The sequence below is a fragment of the Thermobia domestica genome, chromosome 11 (genome assembly GCF_964235325.1).
Source record: "Thermobia domestica chromosome 11, izTheDome1.hap1.1, whole genome shotgun sequence".
In the NCBI taxonomy this organism is placed as follows: Eukaryota; Metazoa; Arthropoda; class Insecta; order Zygentoma; family Lepismatidae; genus Thermobia; species Thermobia domestica.
Window position 1 is genome coordinate 56,244,644 of NC_137464.1, and position 15,374 is coordinate 56,260,017.

General features: G+C 33.4%; 1 protein-coding gene across 1 annotated transcript in view; it reads left to right on the top strand.

Moving 5' to 3' along the window:
• LOC145664075 (suppressor of lurcher protein 1-like) overlaps window positions 1–15,374 on the top strand; it is a 938,444-nt gene that overhangs the window by 241,924 nt on the left and 681,146 nt on the right. The window contains exon 2 of the mRNA XM_081730414.1: window positions 5,141–5,212. Coding sequence (XP_081586540.1) covers window positions 5,189–5,212 — 24 coding nt within the window. The 5' untranslated portion in view covers window positions 5,141–5,188. The remainder of the gene's footprint in view (window positions 1–5,140; window positions 5,213–15,374) is intronic.

A 15,374-nucleotide genomic window follows, 5' to 3' on the forward strand; every position in this document is an offset into this window, starting at 1 on the left:
ATATTGTCTATATTTACTATTTTGAAAATTCAGAAATAATGAGCAAATCTTTAGGTTTTCTTATGGATCAAATTAATCGGTTTTGTAGGAATTTTATGAAATTTCATTTTCAAAAAGAGATGAATATAAATATCAGTAGAAGTTTACCACACTATGATGTATAAGGTTATAAAAGTAAAAGGAAATTACATGAGAAATGTCATTGTAGTTCCACTTAACCCTTAACGAGTTTTCGTAACCATTTGGTTACACATGTTTTGATCTTGCCTATTGCGTTTGAAGACTATTATTTTTAGGTATTATTCCTTGTGGTTATTTGTGTACATGTTTTCCGCGATCCAGAGAAGCTATTGCTTCCTGGTGACAACTCTGGTAAATTTTACGCGGAAGGTAGTCTGTGGATATATTGTTTTGCAAGCAGTGCCGGAAACAGACAGAAAATATAGTGAACCGTTAAGGGTTAAAAAAAGTTCAATTTGACGCATCTCGTCCATTTAGTGTTAATATAATATAAGATAACCGATATTTCTCCAAGATTGCGTATATTACTCTACTCATTTGCAGAATATCGGTTTCTCTATTGAATACTTATTTGGGCTTTTTCGGGTATAAAAAAGTAAAGATGCGAATATTTATTAATAGGAGGAGAATATTATTTAGTATTAGTAGGAGGACTACTGTCTCTATTTATTTATTGTTTCGAAACTTTTCATTAATGGATGGCACAACTATATTTTTCCTTAATATACCAATATTAATTAGATTTATTCTTTTTCCATTAACATTACAATATTTACTCAATTTACCCTATTTTTACCTTAATATATACCAATATTTACTCGATTTATCTAAAGTTTTCCTTAATATATCAATATTTACCCGATTTACCCTAGTGTTTTCCAAATATATTAATGTCCACTTGTTTTTCCTTTCCTCTTAGTATGCCAGTACTCGCTCGATTTTCTGTACTTTTCTCTTAATACAGCTGATTTAAAATAGTTGTTTCTTCTATATACCAATATTCACTCCATTTACTCTAGCTTTCCCCGTATCATAGTTCTGGGTATTCATTAGTCCGCAACAAAGCCAGTACTTTGTTATGCTCTACGTCATCATATACTTTGTGACAAGGTTCTTTGGGATAAGCGTATCTTTTCCACCGTACTTTTTTCGAAAATAATTTCCTCGCTACTTGCATTTTCTGCCCTTCTCTCTCTCTCTTTCTGTGTGATGCCTAGTGAGCTGCATTTGCATAATTGTTAACGTGCTTTGTGTCAGCTTAAGCTGCGCACTAGAACATAGAAATTCAGTCATCTACATAGCGTGTGTGGTTCAGTGCAAATAACGCTCTTAAGAATATATCCTCACTTACAACGTCCGAAAACAGCTTTCGTTATGCTATATCTTTCACCTTCTTTCGAGTTCGTTCATATGTCATCTATCTCATTATCTACGTTACTATTTCATTCACTTTTTCTTGTAATGTTATTGCATTTTGTTTGTTTTTAATTTTACTTGTATTTCAATTTATTTCAGTATTTAGTTAGCATATCAAAATAATATAAGGATATTAGAACCACAACATATCCGTATTCCACAGCAGCTTTACCTATACTTAAGACCAGTGGCAGCTCTTTAGAGAAGCCTCATCGAAAAATAATATATGCTTCAAACTCAGGGGAGGAAACTTTTAATTTGAGGCAGCTTTTGTATCTTATCGATAGGGTTTCTTAAAATATCTTTTGTGTTTCGAGCTATGGCTTGTTTTTCATTGTGTGTAATGCAAGTTGTTAAAAGTTTGTCGTCATCTAAATCATACACATCAGTTCCTTTAAATGACTATTGTCGGCCCCGAACTCGATTCTCTGTGAGGAATCTTAGTTCCAAAGGAGTAACAGCTTCTTCACAGCACTCATCCTGAATTTTTCTGTTTTTTTTTTTTTTTTTTTTTTTTTTCATTCACGCAAGGCAAATACTGAGACGGTTTCTAATATATATGTCTCAGATTACTTTATTTTTTCCTATACCTTTCTTCCGCCCGCTTTACGGGATAGTATATTTACCAAGGAGAGCCACCATGTCCCATATGTGATGGGTTTAAGGACATAGTTGCGGATAATGTCTTTAAACATGTATAAATAAAAATAAAATAACAGGTCTATTGTAAGGAATGTATTAAGAGATTCATAGATATAACTGATTGCCTTCCCGATGACTTGACTGAGGTATTTCTACTGTAAGTCATTAGCTCAAATGTTTACCTTTTCCGTATTGAATGTAGTTGCATCGTATTGATTGTTATGATAGAGTGATTTTATAATTTAGTCAGTTAAATTGTTTTCAATATTTCGTTGATTGTTCTTCCCACATATGAGTGTTCATAGTGTTTATCCAAGCGCGTTTTCAGTAAGCCCGTATATAATTTTGGACCCTACAGAGATATCAACGATACGTAAGGAAAGTAGGTAAGTCACAAGTTCATCGACGCTCATTGCATGTGTTAGGACAGATGGATGAGTTTGAGTCCCTTTCTATAGCGACATTATAAGAGGCCTTTACCTAGAGCTTAACTTGCGATCTGAACCGTATGACCTCCCGTCGAGATTCAAACCCAACTCTTGCCCCAAATGATTATGCAAACCATATAGCCACGAGGGAACTCTATGTTATGATATATGTCGATACTTATTATTGGGCTTGTTGCTTTTTAAAAATATTATCTGTATTTGTTCTTTTCAAAACTTGTATTGTCCAGTTATCACAATCAAACATTGCTAATTTTGTCTAATATTTCCCTTTACTTTGGAACAAACTTCAAACTTGCAAACAACGTTCCGTGAAGCTTGATTTTCTATCTATTAACCGTAATTTCACATAAAGATAAAAAATAAAATATTATGAAATATTCAGTTATAGTTCCTTACTTATGTTTCTAGACTGAAGAAAGTGGTTATATATATGTATAGGGCCGGATTTAGTGGGGTGCACCGGAGCACGTGCACCCCCCTCCGTTCTGAATATACACTATCTAAAGTGAGAAACTGGCAGTGGAAATAGCAATACTTTCCTAAAATATCATGTCATGCTTCTTTCTTAAAAGAAAGCGGTTTTCCTAAACACAATAGTTTAAGTCAGTTCCTCATACACATCACAGATGCCTAAAGGCATTAAAAAATAAATTTGATTCATATGTATGATAGTTATTGGTGCAACCCGCTCAGAAAATCCTGGATCTGGTCCTGTATATATATATATATAGGGTGTTATAAAAATATGTCACAGTATTTTGGAAATAGATTCCTCACATCAAAATAAAAAAAAAAAGTTTAGATGAACCTTTGTTCAAAAGTGGATGATTTCGGAATTGAAGGGTGCCGAAAATGTGAAACAAGTGAACTACTATTATGGGACCTAACATTGTCGACTCAAGATACCACTGAGAAACTGGTATATGAACTATCAAAATATACATGTTTAAGAATGCTCCAGTACTTGCATACCAATTAGAAACGTAGGAGAGTGATCAAGTAATCCCTAACAACCTCTCTAAAAATGATTGTGAAAGTACCGGAGGTTCTGAAAGATGGATATTTGGAAAGTTCACATACTATTTTCTCAGTGATATCTTGACCGACAACGTCAAGCTACTATACGACTCAGTGGCCGTATAGTAGTAGAACTACAGACCTCTAAAGTTAATTTTTTCACGTTTTCGTCACTTCCGACCACAGGTCTATCTGAACTTTTACCTTATTTTCCTATTTCCAAATTATTGTGACAAATTTTGAAACACCCTATCTATATCTATATCTATATCTATATATATATCTATATCTATATCTGTCTATCTATCTAGATATATATGGTGTTTTCTAACAACACCGACAACGTTTGGGAGGTGATTCTTGACACCAAGATAAGACGAAAAGTATAGACCAACCTGGGTGCACAAATGCTTCTTTTCGGAGTTATAAGCTGCCGAAAACATGAAAAAATGAACTTCAAAGGTCCACAGCTCCAATACTATTTTACCTATTGTAGTCGGGTCAAGACTTTATTTAGGAACTAGTATGTGCCCTATCCAAATACCCATGTTTCAGAATCCTGCTGTACTTCCGCAACAATTTTTATAGAGGTAGTTGGGGAGTGAGTATGCCCGTAGAATCACTACCTCTATAAAAATTGTTGCGCGAGTACCATAGGATTCTTAAACATGTATTTCTGGATAGCGCACATATTAATTCTTATGTGAAGTCTTGGCCCGACTACGGAAGGTCTTATAGTTTTGGAGTTATGGACCTTTTTTGAAGTTCATTTTGTTCATGTTTTCAGCAGCCTATATCTCCGAAAGGAAGCATTTGTGCACCCAGGTTGGTCTATACTTTACACCTTATCTTGGTGTCAGGAATCACCACCCAAACGTTGTCAGTGTTGTTTTAAAACACCCTGTATAATATTGAATTTCATGAAATAATCAATGGAATAAATGAGGGAAGAACCAAAGGATCTAGACAAAATCAACAGCTATGATGTTACCCAGTACAATCTCCCATAACCCGATCTCTTTCATTAAAGATGATTGCTCTTAAACTGATTCACCCTGCTTAAAGTGCATAACACTGAAACTGTTTCCTTATTGAGATCTACGGAAACTACACAATTTGCTGTGAGTGGCACCTATTCCCAGTATTCGAAAAAGAATATCAAATAGCATGTACTCTGCTTTCTATCTACATCAATGTTTAGAAGCCAAATATATGCGGAAAGGACGTTCTACCTATATGAATATTACAGTGATGGACATGCACTTCATTATATACATCCTGGTTCGGATGGATCTCATAAATATATTCCGTAAATCTATATAGATGCAAACCACTTTGCCATGAAGCTGACCTTGATTTCCACACGTAATATCATTAAAAGTAATTTTAGTTGAAATATTAATTATTGTGCATTGCAAATATGGTTTGAACGTAGGGATCTATCTCAGTACGCCATTATATATTTAATATTGTAGAACTGAATGAGGAAATATATTTTTAACTAAAAAAATATTCATTTTACCGTAACTGTAATAAATATACTCATGTTAAGGCATTTTAATAATACACTAATTAATTTTGTTTCTTTCTTGTAGGTTCAGTTGGTAGTAATGACACTTACACCCAAGCGATGATGTCATATTATGGGCAGTAATTATGTGACAGAGGTAAGATACAACCTTTTAAATGTTCATGATACTTTTTCACACATACTCTGGACTCTGGCACGAAAAACATAAACTCATGTAATATTAGCTCACATTGTGAATTTTAATTTTTGTACGATGTCAAGCGTAATTTCTGTATATGTGATTTTATATTCGATTCCCAATAGGAGAGTACATATTTGTATTCAACATTGAGTAGAACTTTTCATCATTGCCCCAGTGCCTCAGAAGAGGTTAGTAGGCAAATTTCCTTTTCACAATGTGATGTGGCAAAAATGTCTCCCATCATTTCCATTTAACTTAGTACGTAATTCTACTTAAGTATTTAGTGTTTTGGAAACACCATCTTCAGATGGATTAGTTAAATATTCATTGATTTTCACGTCGGTTATAAAATGTAGCAAATACAAAAGATGAATTAAGGAATTGTTTTTTCTGTTTTTAATTTCAAAATTTAAATGTACACATCACACTATATATATATATATATATATATATATATATATATATATATATATATATATATATATTATAGCAAGACAGAGTGAGTTGCGAGTTGCCTGCATACCATACGATTTACAAGTTAAAACACACATTTGAGTTATATATTTTACCACGTCAAAAGAGCTCAAAATTAATGTATGGAAAATACAACTCACGTGGTAGTTAATATCTTAAATATGTGTTCTTATGTTGTTCTTGTTCTATTTCGTTTTATTCTGGAAGAGCTAAACACCAAACCGCTAACAACTTGGCGTTACTATTATATTTTAGGTTTCAGTTAGGTATATTTCCTCCAAATGAACCCTAATATACATTATTTATTATTTTGGATAATTGTTTAATCGAAACTTTACTTTCCGTTCGTCACCGATGAATATGATTTAGTGAAATGTACAATTGAGTGTATATTTTGTGTGATACGTGATAATTTATGTGAATTTGAACGTTACCGCTATAGGAGAATATTTAAAAATAATACACTTTTTATTATTTAAGATGTTTGAATCATTATGTAAATAAATTAAATTTGAAACATTGTATGGATGAATTATAGTAAAAAAAAAAACATAACATTTAAATATTATACAAAAAATCGACACACTACATCGCTAATATTGCTATGAATGTATCTATATTCTACATATTTGCGCTCTAGAACTGATTATAAATGGTTGTGTAATGTAAATTTAACTAATTATGAATAAGAAAATATATACATACTAGTTAAAATTATTAGGCAATTAAGTTAAATGCTATATAAGACTACTAAATGACTAATAATCGTGACAAAGTAAACAAAAGAACAGTATATAATGTAACGATTCTTATATCTGATGAAGATGTGCTACTGTAGTATACAAACCTTTATTATGTTTGATGAAGTTACTGCTATAATACCGAAAGATTTCCTTGTGATTGATGGAGTAACTGGTTTAGTATCGAAACATTTCTTTGTGACATTCTTCGCCTCATGAAGATACTGCTATAGTGTCAAAATATTTCTTTGTGTCTGATGAAATTACTACTGATGTCGAAACGTTAGACTATATACTCTTTTATTGTTCATTATATATATATATATACATATATATATATATATATATATATATATATATATATATATATATATATATATATATATGTGTGTGTGTGTGTGTGTGTGTGTGTGTGTGTGTGTCATGTTCTCCATTCTATCTCTTAATTATAAAAAAAATCAAAATGTAAAATATTGGTTACTTAATACGCATGAGGTATTGTATAAATTCTATACTCTGAGCAACAAATTCACCAATAGCCAATGCTTCTTTTTTTCATATTTCGTAAATCGTACGGATCAAAGTTGTCAACTTTCATAGTCATAATCTTGGATTCCGGTTTTTAAAATTATGTTCTATTTCCTTCCTTTTCTGTCTATTGATAGCGGAAATGGTAGAGATCTGTCACTTTCAGTTTTCACATTACATGCCTATAAAATAACAATAGTAGCGGGAAATTGCTTTTATGATATGGGCTCAGTGTCCCAAGAATACTTTTATCTTTGCCTTCAACTCAATAGGGAAAGTAGGGGCGCGGTAGCTCAGTGGTAGAACGTTCACATCCGGTGCTTGGGATCCCTGGTTCAATCCCAGCTCGCGCGCTTTGTGGACAAACACCGTGCTCGCGGGTTTTCTAGGGATTCTCCCGTTTCCTCCCACTTTCTCCATTCTACCATTTCATTCATTTCTCATTGTCACCTTCTCCTTTAGCCTAACCGCCATAAGCGTGGCACGTAACATTGAAAGATTTCAACAGTGAAAGCAAAAATGCTAGATTTATCCGCCTTTTGTTTCAATATTTGATCTGCGTAGTACAAAAGTGGCAAGAAATTTTAAAAATATGTTAATTACATGGACTCAGTGTCTCAATATACACAAAGTTATGCCTCCAACCTTAGCCTCTATTAGAACTGGATGTAATATCATGTATACCATATATACCATTATATTCTATCATCACTATATGTCAGAGTTTCTCAACCTGGTTATCGCAAGAGGGTTTCACGGTGATCGCGAAAATAAGCAGAAGAGATAAAATAATTAGAACCTAATACCGAAAAATATTTTTAAATACTATTTTAAGTTTGGTTCTGATAGGTATATTTTTATTTTTACACATACTGTTAAGAACAACAAAAAATAGGTCAACTAGACATTTTAAACAGGTGCAGAATTGTTTAGAACTTAATTTAAATGAAAGAGGTACTATATGAAGCTAATGGGAAATGCATATTAAATACAAAAAGGTACAAATACAAATGCAACAAAACCTGTGTATTGAAATACATTTTAAATTGAAAGCTTATGAAATACCTGAGCATGGTGTGAATTCACTAGTGCGGCAATGTCCGGTTCAATCTTCGTGACGCACATTATCGTCATTTAAAATACTCAATAACTTTTTAAACAACTGTCCAAGTTTTTAAAAAACAAAATTAAAAATCCCTTTATGTTTTATCATGTGACCCAAAATTAAGGGAGTTATGAAGTTTTAAACTTTCCAAATGGACTCCATTCTGAAACAGTATGACGGATCGGATTCGATATTTGAAATATGAATGTACTGACCAAATTTGGTTTTCATTCGTTTTCTTTTAGGGAAGCTAATGTATTCACCATACACAAGAAATGGATTCTACTGTTATAGAAATAGATGGATATCGTTGAGATCTCCCCAAAAATTATTTTACCACAAAATTCATAGTTGAAATTTTCAACACAGCAAAAGGTAACGTATAGATAATCTAGACCTATATCGATTGGCAATCACTAAATGTAACATAATTATGTTTTGACGAATAATTTAATGTAATGTACAACATATGTGACATTTTAGAATGTGCAATTAAAACAGTAGTACATTAAAATCAATATCAGAATATGATAATTTTTATAAATAAAATTTAAAAATTATCTAAGCAAAACTTGGTAAACATAACGTAATTAATATATCTAGCTCTAAAAATGCACATCCAATAGTTGCGTTAATTTATTCAGAACCCCTGAATATATTATATAGAGCTGTTGAACCATTAAGTAAAGGTTATGTACACATATTTAGATGGTTTCATTGTGTATATACAGAGAGGTTGCCAGTCTTGTTTATTTAGTCTTGACGTTTGCACGCCTGTTACTGCGTAATAAAAAGATTGGATGGAAAGAAGAAGAATTGGGGTGATTAAACACTAGCGTAACCTAATATTTGCTTTTAGTGGCGGTGCAAGAGTGAAGGATCAAGGGGGAAGCGGGGAGTGAACTGTTCTCTTCGTCAGGCTGCATAGCAAATGGTGCAATGAGGTGGCAAAATTCGAGATATTGAACTCTCTCTCCCAATCTCTCTTGATGTATATATATATATATATATATATATATATATATATATATATATATATATATATATTGTGTATTGTATATACGATGTACGATTTTGCTGTAATTTCACACTGGATTGCATCTTCTTTAGGACTAAAACCAACCAAATTTCTCTTTCATGTTTGTTTGGGTTTTGTTATGAACACGCAGTTTCAACGTTTTGTGGCAACAATTTCATAGCGTGCTGTTGTTTGTGAGTCTTCTGAGATTTGATGTTAATCATCCGCAAAATTACGTCATTTCCCATCTCATTTCTTTAGATTACAATCGGCTTATTTAATTTGTGATTTTGTTATTATATAGCATAGTGTAATGTTCCTATTCTTCGTTTCCTCTCATATTTATTTATTTACAGTGTTATTCTCCACCTTACAGGGTATTTTTTGGCTTGAATTTAATATAAAAAAATAATTGTACTTTCTGGTCGAACTGATTGTTCCAAATGATGGTTAAAGTAAACGTTCAAAAGATTGTAGCCTTCCGTAATGGTACATTTTAAAAGAAGAATCACGATTACGTCATTAATTTGCACCAAAGTGTCCAATGTATGGCGTATTTCTGCACAAACTATTTGAATCTCATCCCAATATATATCTAAACTCTACCATTTATGACGATACTCCTCATCTTGCACTTTGCCTATAAGGAAAGTCGAACGGCGTAAGTCCTGGAGACAGCGCAGTAAGTTCAATTGAACCCCTTCGTCCTATCCACTGACTTAGTAGTTCTTATCCAGGTATGCTCCGATACTTCTTATGATAGTGCGGCAGAGTGCCATCTTGTTGGTAATAAAATCTAGCATTACCGTACATTGCAGGAATGACAGGGAAAATGGAATCAGTAAGCATTGTTAAATGAGTGTCGTGACTCCGCACGTTTACACCAGGCAAAGTAGCAAATTTTTCAGTAGGAATGTGAGGATTATCTACGCCCTGATCGGCCTTTCTGAACATCATACACTGTCCCATGAATCTCGAATTTGTCTCGTAGACGTGTAATAGTTACCAGTGAAGGGGGATCAGCCCCTTCCTCTGAACCAACCACAGAAACATTCTCAAGTTACCAGTACCATTTAATGATCTGTTTCTATTCTTCAAGACATGTTGATATTGCTTTCTTGGAACTAACTGGGTTTCGCAGCTAGACAAACGTATTTACTGCCACATGTTGAGGAAACATAACATTACTTTTTCGCAGAAATATAATCTTGTAGGTTGGAAAATACATATTGTATGACATGTCACAGCGTATATACATCTTTTCTGACCGATCTGGAAATAATTAAATACCCGGCATTGCGTGGGAATAAAAATGATACAAAAATCTAAATACTCTGCAATCTCTTTCCTAACATAGATATGACAATTCAACATTCTTGATTTTAATTCTAGTTTTAAATAGCTTATGGTCACTTCCTTCCAGTTACCTAGAAGTATTACAAGCCAAGAGTGTGGATTATTTGGCGGATAAACATGAAACAAATACATAAACATATATTGAGCCCTTTACGTAAATTAAGGATCAATAGTCAAAGTTGTCAGATTCGAATTGAATGAGGAATGTAATACATTGAGAAATGTAAGGAAAATTTGCTGATGTGAGTCATTTTGGCACTCACACATACAATAGCAGCCGTCGTCCCTGCAAGTCAATACATAGAACTTTCGAACTACCAGCAAATATTTTCCCGCGTGTTGACACGTTCAGGTAGCGAGCTGAATTCGTCAGTAAAAACCTAAAAAAAAAAAAAAAAAAAAAAAAAAAAAAAAAAAAGCGCACCGTTTATAGAATAGGAAACAGTGCACAATATTTATAAACCTCCTACGTAAGCCAACTAAAATATCGACTTTAAGATATTTATTGCAATTACTACGAATTGAGAACGTGTTGACATTCTGTAGTAATGAAATTACGATTCATCGTAATTTGAAGAATACGATTGATTCTAGTAAAACAACTATAACTAATATTGATATCTTCAATAATAACAGCGATCCAGTCATCTCTATATATTAATCAAGCTCTGATTGATTAATTGGTAGGTTAAACTGTGAAAACTAGAAACCTGAAACTCTGACAGTACACGCGATTTGTGACTTAAGATACCACTAAGGAAAAATATTTGGAAATTTGACATAGATGGGGTAGATGGGATTTACAACTGTTTTAGTGTTTTTTATATTATTATTATTATTATTTGACTTAGGAAGGAGAAAAAGAGGTAGAAAGAAAAATATTGTGAGGAGTTCACTAATGTAGGTCAAATACATATATGAAAAAAATAGACAGAGTTTTACTTATTTTAAATGAATAGTCAAAATACCAAAATTTATGTTCCTAATGTTAAGGGATTTCGAGATTTGGATATCTTGTTATTAGAAATTGAACTTGGAGAGAGGCGAAAGGAAAGTTATTATTATTATAAGATATCCGTATATAGGAATGCCTTAAGTTTAAAGACGTAACATTTGTTATATTAAATTTTCATTTAAAATAATGGAACACGGGTATCAGCGTTTAAAATATGTATTTGACTAAGGAAGGAATAAAAGGAGAGAGGAGTAGGTTCACTAAGAGTCTCATATCTAAGAATTTCTTAAGCTTATGGAAATGGAATCTTGATTAATACTTTTCATTTAAGATAATTATACATGTTTCTTAGTTCTTTATATTTAACGGAAAGAGAAAGAAGGGGGTCGGGGAAGAATCGAGCTCGTGCCGTGCCGCAATTTTCAATGTTCGACACGGCAGAAGTTTGCCGATAATGTAGGAAGTATGCCATGAAATGTGTTATTTACGTACAAAAAACTGAAATTTCTCCTAGTGCTATTTAAATATATCTAAGTAAATCGTATTCGTCAACTGTTGATGGATAAATGTAATTTTACTACACTTGTTAAGATTCGTTGTAAATTTAAAGAAACTTTTGCTGTTCTTGAAAATTAAGCAAAATTAGTTGCAGGGACGGATCCAGGAGGGCGGAAGCCCCCTAGAAGAGGAAACTTTCTTATGTTATATATATAAATAAAACCTATCCCGGAGTTTGGGGCTCTTAAAAGTAGCTTTAAGTAGCAGTATTACAAGCCACTGCTCCCCCAAGTCCGTCTTGGATCCGCCCCTGATTGGTTTCACGAGGGCTGCAGTGACTCAGTGGTTAGATGCTTGTTCGCTATTCATGAGGTAGCACGTATTCACTGGTGCTCCGCCCAGTTCTTTTACCGTGTGAGTACCATTGAATGAGCCTAGTATATTTTCGATTGAAATTTAAGTTTTATTAGGGTAATAATATTTTTAAAACTGCAGTTAATAGTGAAATTTGCATCGAAATTGCTCATATATATGAAACATATAAATACATTTAGATTAGAATTCCGTGCAATTCCTGACCATCCATCAACAATAAAAATCCATGAGTTTATTCAAAACACGTTTAAGTTGAAGGAGTAACAAATACTACGTCTGGAGTTGGATATTTATCGTTAATACGATTATATTAAATTATTATCTGACTTGTTATGTGAAAAACTGTTCCGAAACAATGCTGATAGTGTGAATTTTCAGATGTGACACTGTAATATACCTGTGATATTTAAAAAATTAAGTAGTAGACATCTATATGCTTTTAAAATGAATAACCCTTATATAACATCAAAATTTATGATCGATGTCCGCTTAGGTATTTGGCTCAATATCTGAGTAAATATTAATGACACGACTTTATGTACTACTAGCAAATCATTTTGATTTATGATTGTACACAATATTATTGATACTAAAGAAAAGCTTAGCAATATGATTTTAGTGATTGTTCTAAAAGTTATAAGTGTAATAACATAGATACCTGATTCACAGAATGACAATCTGCCTTGAACCCTAGAGGATATGGTTAAAATTACGTAATCCCTAAGCTTTTGTTACCGTAGCTCATAGAACAATATAAATATCAACATGATTTTCAGGCGAGGTTATCGTTTTTTCCAGCTACCAAATAACATAGTGAGAATTGGTACATCGGAATTGCAATCAAATATATTTGTACTACCGATTTAAAAGCAGGGGAGTTTTCTATGTGCCCTATTTACAGCATCAATTTTTAAAATTATTGATGTAGATACGTAAGAGGAAGTTTGCAAATTTTATAGCAAATTCTTTGTTTTCTTAAATCCCACAAATATTCATGTAAAATTCTAGAACGTTTGTTTTGTCGAACCACCGTTATTCTGTGCCAAGTACACCTTGAGACACTTAATTGTCATTGATTGCTGCGTACAATAAATGTTTACTTTTAAAAACGTGGTAAAGTGTTCACTCTTGGTGAATGAGGTCCCTTGCTCGATCCCAGCTCTAGCCATGTGGACATAGCACTGAGAAAACACCATGTCTCGGGGTTCATCCGTTTCTTCCCATGTTTTTCTCCCCACCATTGCATTCATTCTCATCATTACCGCCTTCTGTAAGCAACTTGACATAAGCCTGGGACGTAAAGCTGAAATTTCATTTGACAATTGATTGCATGAATATTACAATATATTTTAAACGATAATGCGTATACACACTGACTATTATTCGTTATTAATACGTCTGTTATTCTTTGAGAATTCCCAGTTTACTATATATATATAATTTTATAATATGTGCTCAATATGGAGTATTATACAGCTATGAAATACTATATATATATAGTATTTCATAGCTGTATAATACTCCATATTGAGCACATATTATAAAATTCTGAACGCATAGTGAAAACAGGTTTATTCGTCGGCGCGCTGATAAAAATCGAAAATCCTATACAAACACAGCGAGAGTGACTGTGCACTAAAGCGACTTAACTGCCACGATAAGATCAGAAAGGCATAAAATATATTGACACAAGAGATACATTGCCAGCTTACACGTCATATGGTATGAACTGTTGACTTTTTTATTATAAGATAAAGCTTGTTGTCTGTATTGCTTCCCTGCGGTTACAATTATCTATATTTTTATAGGTTTCTTGGAATTACGTAGGAAAGCGATGGGAATTGAATTCTGTGTAGGAGGGGGATCGAATTCCCCCTATATTTATGAAGAACTGTATAGTTACAACATGCAAGTAGGTTTTCTTTCTGAAAATTATACTGCTTGCACTCATTATGTGCAGTAAGTTAAGGGTCTTCTTGTTTTGAGATGAAAATATATGGTTTTGCTTATATTATTATCGTTCTGAGTCTCTCGTGTTAATATCGTTTCAAGTGAGAAGTTTAAGAGATTAACTATATATAACGTATAATTTCATACACTCACTACAGAATAATTTAAACTTTCACCGAATCAATACTTTTACACAACTACCCCTTCGTGGTCAAGCTGTTAACGTGCTTGCTTTCTGTGTTTATCTCGGACAGAAACCTTCGTTCAGTCATTTCGAACTGAATGATCTGTAACGTCACACTTTCCGGCTCGCCTTCTCACTGAGAGACAAAGGAGCATGTAGGTCACTTGGCGTTGAAACAATATTAGTGACAGGTAAACAAGAATATCGATAGTGTAATCAATATTTTTTTTAACAGATACAATACTCGTGTATCTATGACTTTGCGTGCACTGCCAACATTTGTTCTCCTATATCATCTCCTCCCCTCTTTTCCTCATTGGGTTTCTCTCTGTTTTTTCCAGATTGTAAAACTATGCTCTGACGTCATACATTGGCAAATTTGAAATTATTGACGTTGGTACTTTAAACCACATCTTCTGTCTCATATAATGTCACGCTTTGCAACCTTCTCCGCATACTTCAGGTAAAAAATATGGTCGAAGGGTTTTGGGACAGGAGGTCATAGTAACACTTACTTATTTAAACACAAAAACGGCAAAGAATACAACAACTGCAATGAACTACAAATCATTATAGGATTTGATTAGGATTAGGAATTAGATTTGTGGGTTTTGGGCATGTATGGCCATGTTAGCCCGTTACGTATGAAGGATGGCTTCCCTTGGCGATCACAATATCCGAGGTAAGAGACAGAAGAAAGGGTAAGGGAAGGAAGGAAGCGGAACCTGTGTTAGATAGCATCCCGGCATTCGCCTGGTGTGTATGAGGACAACCCAGGAAAACCTCAATCAGAATGGCAGGCCTCAAAAAGCTTTTAGACTTTTTTGGTCTCCACAGGGAATCGAATATGGAGCCGCTCGCACCAAAGACGAGTGTGTTAGCAACTACGCTACGCAGGTCCACTTTATAGGATTTGAATATTATAGTTGAAATC